Source organism: Camponotus vicinus, unplaced genomic scaffold (genome assembly GCF_025532165.1).
Source record: "Camponotus vicinus isolate PSW18456_S1 unplaced genomic scaffold, iyCamVici1.0 SCAF_7, whole genome shotgun sequence".
NCBI lineage: Eukaryota > Metazoa > Arthropoda > Insecta > Hymenoptera > Formicidae > Camponotus > Camponotus vicinus.
Genome location: NW_028141979.1, coordinates 17,464,143 through 17,474,877, shown reverse-complemented (window position 1 = coordinate 17,474,877; position 10,735 = coordinate 17,464,143). Strand labels below are relative to the sequence as shown.

Here is a 10,735-nt window from a genome sequence, read left to right as displayed (position 1 = left end):
AACTAAATACTGATAAATGTGCAGTAAATCGAATAAAATGAAAATGATAAATACATTAGTAGCAGAACAAGCAAATTATTTGTATTTGAAATCTTAAAACCTCTCTTGCTGTACTTTTAAGTTTTAATAAATATTGAGAATATTATCATATTCAGTGTAACAACGATTATCAATTTCAAATGTTGATCTTTATTCACAATGACGCGCACGCGTAATTGATACATATCGCGCACACGCATGTTTTCTATCTTGGTAATATATACTCTCTCTCTCTGGCATCTGTATCGGGATATATTCTACCTAATAATTCTTTCTAAAATAAAGTTAAGTGATTAAATAAATGCGTGTGATTATTTACGACAAACACAAGCATCCTACCTGATAAAGATTGACAACAGGTTATGGGCCCAGGTAGGTCGTAAAGTGCGAGAAAAATAAGAATAAAGTTCGCTTCAAGTGCAGCACGTGGGCAATTTCGAGGTTAATCATGGCAGAGCATATACGGTCTAGCATAACCGAACTAAATGGTGAAAACTACCATATGGAAATTTAAAATGGAACTCCTCCTTACCAGAGAAGAATTATGGGATCAAGTTAATTCGACGGCGCCAACGCTACACAGGCTGCAGCATGGAAGAAGAGATAAGGCTCGATCCACGATAGGTTTGCTTGTAGAAGATGCACAGCTTATACATATTCGTAAGGCAGAAACGGCAAAGCAGATATGGGACTCTCTTAAGAATTATCATGAGAAATCTACTCTAACCAGTAAAGTATATCTGCTGAGACAAATCTGTAATTTAAAGTTAACGGAGACTGGAAATATGGAACAGCATATAATTACTATGCAAGATCTTGTCGATAGGCTGACAGCGCTTGGCGAAGAAATTAAAAATCACCTTTTCGTAGCCATGTTACTGAGCAGTTTACCAGAGTCTTATAGTACTTTAATTACAGCTCTCGAGAGTAGACCCGAGACAGAACTCACACTGGATTTGGTCAAAGGGAGGTTGCTTGATGAATATAAAAGACGCAAAGGTGTGCCAGACGCCAGTGAAGAAAATACAGCATTAAAGGCGTCACAAAAGGGCGGTGGTACAACAGGTGAAGGAAAAAGGTCATGTTTTTTCTGCCACAAGCAAGGACACTTCAAGCAGGACTGCATAAAGTATAAGAAGTGGAAGACGAAGAAAGAAAATGGAGAGAAAGCAAACAAGGTTGACGCAGAAGAAATACAATCGGGGTTTATATGTTTCAGCGCTCGTCGAGGAAAAATTCAAAAGAATACGTGGTGTATAGATTCGGGAGCCACAAGTCATATGACGAGAAACAGAACCTTTTTTAATGATTTTGAGTCAAGAAAGTTGCCAGACGTCACTCTAGCAAACGGACTAAGTGCTCAAGCGACAGGAATTGGCTCAGGTGTCATGAGATGCATCGATGGAAATAACAGGGAGGTAAATATTAAACTGTATGATGTACTGTACGTATCAGACTTAACCGAAAGTTTATTGTCGGTAAGAAAATTAGCAGAAAAGGGCTTAATAGTGCAATTTGAGGATAAAGAGTGTAAGATTGTTAAGAACAACGCTGTGATAATGCGGCAGTTCTCTCATCAAATATGTACGCACTAGAAGCAATGCCCAAAGCAATGGCTGTGAAACAGATCTCGCACACAGAAAATTGTCAACATACTTGGCACCGAAGATTTGGTCATAGACACATACACGATATACAGCTGCTCCAAGACAAAAATCTGGTATCAGGGATCAAAATACAAGATTGCGGAATTCGAGAGGTGTGCGAATATTGTGCGAAAGGCAAACTCACGAAGAATCCATTCCCGAAAACTAGTATAAACAGAGCGACGCACGTACTAGATTTGGTGCACACTGATCTATGCGGTCCCATGCAAACTGAGACATCGAGCGGAAAGCGATATTACATACATGACGATGATCGATGACTACAGCCGATACACGGAGATATATTTTCTAAAGAACAAGTCAGAAGCAGTTGAGCACATCAAAGGATACGGTATGTGAAGAATAAATTTGGCAAAGCTCCAAATATAATAAGGTCAGAAAATGGGCGTGAGTATGCCAATAACGAAATCAAGCGACTATTTGCAGGAGAGGGAATACGTGGACAGTATACAGCTCCTCATACGCCGGAGCAAAACGGAGTCGCAGAAAGAAAGAATAGGACGCTTATGGAGGCAGCAAGATGCATGCTGATCGATGCGAGCATGGCCAAAAGGTACTGGGCCGAAGCAGTTAGCACGGCAAATTTTTTACAGAATATTTTACCCAGTAGAGGGATAGAAAAAACGCCATATGAACTATGGAATAAACAAACGGCGGATGTTGGTAGGCTGAGAGTTTTTGGATCTAAAGGATACACGCACGTACCAAAAGAAAAAAGGAGGAAACTCGACTAAGGCTACCTTGCTCACTTTTGTGGGTTACTCGACGGAATCTAAAGCCTATAGGATGTTAGACACCAAAACAAACCAGATCACCATTAGTCGCGACGTGAAGTTTGACGAAAACTACTCGAAGGGAACAAAATGGGAGACTGAACGTGACGCCCAACAAAAGGGGAAAAGTGAAACCATCGAAAGAGAAAAAACAGTTACGAGAGATAAGGCGACACGCTTAGCAGAAGTCGATTTAAACCTTGAAAATCTCGAAGAAGAGCAAGAAGTTATACACAAAGCGGATCTTGAAAGAAAAAATAAAAAAAAAGACGGCTTTCCTCAACGGAAAGCTCGAAGAAACGATTTTTATGAAGCAGCCCAAGGGATACGTTGTGGCTGGAAAAGAACATCTATGCAAGCTTACAAAAAGCCCATATGGACTAAAGCAAGCTGCGAAGGTGTGGAACGAAAAACTTCACGGAACAATCATCAGACTAGGATTCAAAACAAAGTACAAACAAAGTACAGCAGACCCATGCTTGTACTCGAAACAGTCAGAAAGAAAAACTCAATATATGATTATCTATGTAGACGATATTCTTGTTGCAGATTCAAACAAGCAAGAGATGAAACGGCAAATAGTCTCGAACAGGAGTTTGAGCTCACACGGCTCGGAGAACTCACAAACTATCTCGGTATCAACGCACGAAAGGATTCAGAGGGCATATACAGCATCGACCAAGAAAAATATATTCAAAAAATTGTCGAAAGGTTTGGGCTGGAGGATGCGAAAATATCGAAGATATCTATGGACACGGGATATCTGAAATTAACGGGAGACAAAAGGCCTATGGTAAACGATGATATATACCATAAGCTTATCGGAGCTCTACTGTACGTGGCAACACATACGCGACCCGACATCGCAGCCAGCGTATCCATCTTGAGTCAACGCATTAAACAACCAACTGAGACCGACTGGACCGAAGCAAAGAGAGTTGTACGATACCTAAAGGGCACAAAAAACCTACGACTAAAACTAGGAGGTAACAACGGTCTCGTAGTATACTCAGACGCAGACTGGGCAGAAGATACAACAGATCGCAAATCACATAGTGGACACTTGTTCCTATACAACGGAGGCGCAATCGCATGGTCCTGCAGAAAGCAGACATGTACAGCCTGGTCAAGCTGCGAAGCAGAGTACATTGCCTTGGCAGAAGCTAGTCAAGAATTAATATGGATAAGAAAACTTCTAAAAGACTTCGACGAGACGGAAATCAAAGCAACAAGGGTATACGAAGATAACCAAAGTGCAATTAAGATGGTAAAAAGTAAAGAATTTCGAAATCGAACCAAACACATTGATACCAAATATCACTTCGTTAACGATCTAGTCGAAAAGGAAGTCATAGACTTACGATATTGCACCGAGGAAATGATTGCAGACATGCTTACAAAACCTCTGCAATCAGTCAAGCTGAGAAAACACCGAGAAGGATGTCAACTGACGGATAAATGAATATGGAACTATGTAATCGTTGAGGGAGGGTATTGAGAATATTCTCATATTCAGTGTAACAACGATTATCAATTTCAAATGTTGATCTTTATTCACAATGACGCGCACGCGTAATTGATACATATCGCGCACACGCATGTTTTCTATCTTGATAATATATACTCTCTCTCTGGCATCTGTATCGGGATATATTCTACCTAATAATTTTTTCTAAAATAAAGTTAAGTGACTTAATAAATGCGTGTGATTATTTACGACAAACACGAGTATCCTACCTGATAAAGATTGACAACAATAAATGTAAAACAAATAATAATAACACCAAGTTGTATCTTAATCATGAAGATTCTGGCTTATTTCACAAACAGAGCCTTTTTCAAAAACGGAGGGTGATTCAGAAATAGAGTCTGTTTCACAAACGGAACCTGTTTGACATACAGTGTTTTGTGCTTTTTTTTTTATTGAAACTTGTTACTGCGTTCTTTACTTCTAACTAGCCAATTTTTTTATGACTTCTATGATGTCCGATTCTGTTGCAGATTTTGTCTTGAGATTCAGTCGAACAACACCTAAAATCATACTGCTATGTATATAAAGCTATGTACGCATATGACTCGAGCCTTACAACGTAACTGTGGAACGTAACCGGTGTGAACAGACCTGCGAACTTTAAAGGCCATTGCACACATTTTCCGTAACCATACGTAACGTAAGGATTCGATCAATCGCGTTGCTTGATTCACGTGACGGACAGCCGAATCAAGCAATAAGATTGATCGAATCCTTATGTTACTGTTACGTTTACGTTACAGAAAGTGTGTGAAATGGCCTTAATGCGTAACATCATCGCATAATACACGTATTACAGGATTACAGCCTAAGATTCAGAGCGACCTACTGATTGTCAGTATTTCTGTGTCGCGCGTAAAATGATGTTAGACATTAATATGGTTACGCAGTATTAGATACACGTCAGACTGAGCCACAAACCTATAGGAAATGTATTAAATCAGAAATAGTTAATCAAGGAATGATAGCAACAAAGTAATGTAACAAGATTAGATTTAAATTCAAATTTTTCTATTTGACTATCGAGCATCATTTGGTTACGCAATATGGTTAGGAGGCTTGACTCAAGGGTGTATACGTGCTTAAAATTATTTAGAGTGTATATTAAAATAATATATTTTATCAATAATAACTTGGACGAATTTTAACGATTTAAAAGTTTTTTTTTTGCCGGGCTCCTTCCCAAGAATACAGCATCCCAACTTCGTTCGAAATTACTCTCGACATAACACCCTTGATTACATGGCAAAGATCCATGCCTCCAATTAAACGCAGTTGATAACTCTAAAATATTAAATTCACAAAATAATAGAAGTTATTTATTAGAAAATAATTTTCATTATGTAAAATAACATTTTAAAAAATACATAAGTAATTTAGTATACGCACCAATGCATGTATGTTATTAGCTGAACTCGATAGCCATTCTTCCATCGACATTAGTTGCTGCTCTGTAAGAACTGGAAACGATTGTATTAGAATCTTAACAGCCGCATTAGTATCATCATTAAGTTCTGGCTCATCAGTATATCGGGCTTTTTTTATAAGTATATTAACGTTGCTTATAAGGTCATTTAATTTTAGATTAATCAGATGAATTTCTTTAAAAAGTTGTTTTCTAAATTCTGAAAATTTGAAAGTTGAGTTGTATTAGATATTATTAGAATATTATACAAAAAGAAATATTTAGAAAATACGAAATAAATGAAACACATAATATAAATGAAAATAATTATTTACCAGCATTTATGTAAGCGCTGTCTGTAGCTGGCTTGAAGTTATCTTAAAATAACAAGAAAATATGATCCATTTAATAATGGTTATTTAATGAAATTGGTTGTTATATTAAGGCCGGATATAATACAGGGATGGATTCAACGGAGCAGAAAAAGTTTCAACACATGTATTCCTATGGTAGCACACTACGGCGGACTGTGGCGGGCCCGCCATAAGCTATTTACCACATAGGAATACATATGCTGATAACCTTTCCGTCCTGCGTTGAATCCACCTGTGTACTACACCGGCCTTAGAGTGGAATAAATGAATACACTATTAGAATTGAAAAACATCAATGTTATTTTGAAATAATAATTAATTTTTTAAATGTATATACAGGGTGGCCCATTTTAATCCATCCAGTCGAATATCTCGAAAACCAAGCCCGGGAGAGAAAAATGTTTCAGACAGAAGTTGTATGGTTTCGAGGGGGCCATAAGATGGTACCATTGGTTTGACCGTGAAGAGTCATTTAAAGGTCACGTGAAGGTCACTTCAATTTTTTTAAATGGAACACCCTATATATTTTTGCACATTCTTGTAGCTTATCTCGAGAGCTTTCCAAAACACTATAATTAAGTACCTTTTCGTTAAGTACTTTTTGAGTTATGAGGCTTGAAATAATTTCTTAATTTTACATAAACCGTAAAATATCTTGTAAAATATTCATTTTTCGATTATCTTACTTTAATACTTTTACGTACAAAATAATGAGAGGAATCAATTGGTGTAAAGAAAACACATAGTTGTTTTGAAGAAAAAATATGTAATTTGCAATTAACAATTCCATATTTTTTCTTAAAAACAACTATGTTTTTTCTTTACACCAATTGATTCCTCTCATTATTTTGTACATAAAAATATTAAGGTAAGATAATCGAAAAATGAATATTTTACAAGATATTTTACGGTTTATGTAAAATTAAGAAATTATTTCAAGCCTCATAACTCAAAAAGTACTTAACGAAAAGGTACTTAATTATAGTGTTTTGGAAAGCTCTCGAGATAAGCTACAAAAATGTGCAAAAATATATAGGATGTTCCATTTAAAAAAATTGAATTGACATTCACGTGACCTTCAAATGACTCTTCAAGGTCAAACCAATGGTACCATCTTATGGCCCCCTCGAAACCATACAACTTTTGTCTGAAACATTTTTCTCTCCCGGGCTTGGTTTTCGAGATATTCGACTGGATGTATTAAAATGGGCCACCCTGTATGTATAAATGTATAATGTATTATAATTAAATGTTATCTAAAACAAAAGTAGATATTTAAATGTATAAATTGCTAAGCCGTGTTCGAATTTGTTGCGTATCTGTATTATGTAATTTTGAATTGTAAATAGTGATGTGATAAAGATACGACGCAATAAAATTGTTTCCCGTTGCTTTACAGCATTATCTTCCATGCGTATCATTAATACGAGGGTTGCCTTTTAAGTTTTGCGACAAACAAATATCATATAATATTTATCATTGAAAATGGCTTTACTGTTTTTCAAAATATTCTCCATGAAGATCAATACACTTTTGCATGCGTTTGAACCAATTTTCAAAGCACTTTTTCCACTACAATTGAGGTACCTCCAAAACATGCATTTTGAACGCTTCAACTGCTTCTTCGGGCGATGAAAATCGTTGACCACGCAGCTTATTCTTCATGGATGGGAACAAAAAGAAGTCATTGAGTGCCAAATCAGGGCTGCACGGCGGATGATCCATCAATTCGATGTTTTGACTGCTCAAATAGGCACTTGTTTGAGCCGATGTGTGAGAGCTCGCATTGTCGTGGTGGAGAATGATCCGTCTTCGGCGGTTGGTTTTCCTTATTTCTCCGAAGACTTCTGGCAAACAAATGGTTGTGTACCATTCAGAATTGACCGCCCTACGTTGTTCTAATGGTACAGGTTGCCACATGTCCGGTTTTTCCGAAGAAACAGGCGACCATTTGCTTCGAAGTGCTTCGTGCGCGAACAACATTTGTTGGATTTGGCTCACCTTGAAAGACCCATACAGTCGACTGCTGTTTACTTTCGTGCTCATACGCATAGATCCATGATTCGTCACCTGTTACGATTTTATAAACGTCTTTTGAAGCACTGCGATTGTATTTCTTGAGCATTTCTTTGCACCAATCGACACGAGCCTTTTTTTGAGCGATTGTCAAATTATGTGGGATCCAACGCGAACAAATCTTTTTGACGACCAAATGTTCATGCAATATTGAATGTACGCTGGTGGAACTAATGTCTAGGGATACCTCAATCTCACGATAAGTCACATGACGATCTTGCAATATCATTTCACTCATAGAATCGATGTTTTCTGACAAAACAACCGATTTTGGACGACCTTCACGGAATTCGTCCTTGAGCGAACGACAGCCACGATTGAATTCAGCAAACCAGCGAAACACGGTGGCCCGGTGTGGTGCTTCATCACCAAAAGTCAAAGCAAGTTGATCGGCACACTGTTGTTGAGTTAATCCACGTCGAAAATCGTAGTAAATCATCGCACGAAAATTTTCACGATTTAATTCCATTTTTTGGCCGAGATGAATTTTTCAAGTCACTGTAAACAACACAAATAGCACTCGTATTACAAAACGTTCTGAGGACGTATGCCATTAAAAACGTCAAACTTCACGATTCTGATGTCAGATTTAATGTGGCAACACAGGTGTTGCCACATCGCAAAACTTAAAAGGCAACCCTCGTAATACGTATGGATGATATACTGTTCACAGATTGATACGAGAACCAGGGGATGAACTTGCAACGGGCTTATGCAACGTGTGCATATCTAAACTTGCCTATTTATTGCCATATCATCTCTTTTATATTTTGGCAAAGTAACGACATTGAAACGGTGAAGCCCGTTTGTTTATCTTGTATTCAACTTTTGATTTACAAGGTTATAACGGGTCCATTTTAACTGTGATGTTACAAAGATACGCGACAAACCAGTGGCTTTGGAATTTGTTTTTTTTTCAGCATATCTGGTTAATATAATGCAAATATATATATTTTATTATATGAAGATTTCAAAAATACTTACCATTAGTAATATTTTGATCTTGACTTTGCGTTGGAGAGCGATTATTATCTGTTAAATATAAAGGAAATTATTTTTTAAAAATAAAAAGAATTCTTACTAAAAAAGTAATCATTTTACCGTGTTCAACATGTCTGTTGCCAGAAAGTGGAAATGATGGATACGTGTTACTATTTTCATCAGACATACCACAGTTAGACTCATAGGACTCATCAGTATCTGAATAATCGTTGTGTTTATTCGTGCTGTGTCTCCGCTTATGTAATTTATTAATTTTTTTCGTTAAAATCTCCGTATGTGATGAAAGATCGTCTGTATTTTGAGCTTTGATTACTTTTTTTTTAGCAATATTTAAGTCAGCTAAACAATTATTACTTGTGTAACCAATGACGAACAATATAACTAATAAAAATAGCACCGTTTGTTGTATATAATATAATATTTGCAAGTGCATAGTATTACAAAAGATGTTATTCGCATGAAGCTACTAAAAATGCACAGAACTATTCTACATTACAGAACTTGTTATAAATTTTTAATAATTATAAGTATTAATAAGAGGATATACCATGAGTACATCATGGCGTGGTACGTTGATGTACATTAACATACTGCGCCGTGACGTATTCAGTGGGATGTTCTCTTTAATGTTGTATTAATAACATAGTTTGAGTATAATTCTTTATTAATAAATTAATGATTTATTTTTTATAAAAATTTTATAATATAATTATATATTTATATATTTATTAGAATTATAAAATTATAAAATTATAATTATATATTTATTAAAATTTTATTATATAATTTCAGAAAAATTTAATATAATATAAACGACATTTACCATATGTGCCTAAAATAATTGCTTCGTATTTCATCCATCTCGAGTCAGGACTGTGCTGATTTTTTATTGATGCTTTAATAGCTGCATTATCGTAACTTTTTGGTGGCCAATAGCATATAGATTCTTTTGTCAGAAATCATTTTTTCCGTACTGCCTCAACAGTATTATCCTCTTTGAATCGAACGACAAGCCAAGTCATCTATACACATATATTAATCAATGCTTAGAAATTCCTAAAACTTAAATTTAATTATTAAAAACTTCTTCAATAGACAATGAAATAAACAAATCAAAATTGTGCCAAAGAGAAAAACTATAATTTAGCAAATAAATCAAAATTAATCAAAGAATAAAATAAATATTATAACTGACCCTTCTTCGAAATTTTTTTCGTTATTTGAATATCCTCAAATACTGATAATTTTTTATATTAAGATTTTCATGGGCTAGAGATATTCAAATTCAATGACTTGACAATCTGTCAGTAGTCAATTTTAGATCCCAATTGTTGAGCCCAACTTTTATCTATGGTATATCTCAGTGAATATATTTAGGTAAAAAAAAATTAGTTAGAAAATTCATACAATTCATACAACAAAAGGATCTTTTTCTAAAATATAATTACCGAAGACTAGAGGAAAATAATATTTTTTCTAAAGCAATCAATACATATAATAAACAGATTAATAAATTTAAATAAACAAGAATTTCGAAACTGAAATACAAAACTGATTGATTAATTACTGTGTAATTACAGGTCTACAAGGTTTTGTTGTTGGGCAGCTGGGGGTCATTTCCGAAGTAATTTTCGGCGTAGTATCCGAATCCGAGGTCAGAATTGGCCCATCACGTCAACTATAGTTGTGGATTTAGTTATACAGGGTTTAGCAAAAGTGTGGAAACCCCTTAATATTTCGAAAAATACGCATTTAAAAAAAAATGTTTCATACAAAAGTTATAGGGTTTTATGTGGCGCATTACACAGCAACATTATTATGACCTCGAATAGCGTTGTCAAGGTTATGTGAAGGTCACCTCCAACTTT

The 10,735-nt window shown here is 35.6% G+C and overlaps 1 protein-coding gene and 1 pseudogene across 1 annotated transcript; one reads left to right on the top strand and one right to left on the bottom strand.

The window, feature by feature from the left end:
* The first annotated feature begins 1,949 nt into the window (after positions 1-1,949).
* On the top strand, positions 1,950-3,941 carry LOC145974287 (uncharacterized). Its single transcript, XM_083104085.1, has 4 exons — positions 1,950-2,037; positions 2,133-2,365; positions 2,418-2,941; positions 3,029-3,941. The coding sequence occupies exons 1-4, from the start codon at positions 1,950-1,952 to the stop codon at positions 3,939-3,941; spliced, it is 1,758 nt and encodes a 585-aa protein (XP_082960211.1).
* Positions 3,942-4,274: 333 nt separating this feature from the next.
* Positions 4,275-9,889, bottom strand: LOC145974286 (uncharacterized; annotated as a pseudogene).
* Between the last annotated feature and the right edge of the window lie 846 nt (positions 9,890-10,735).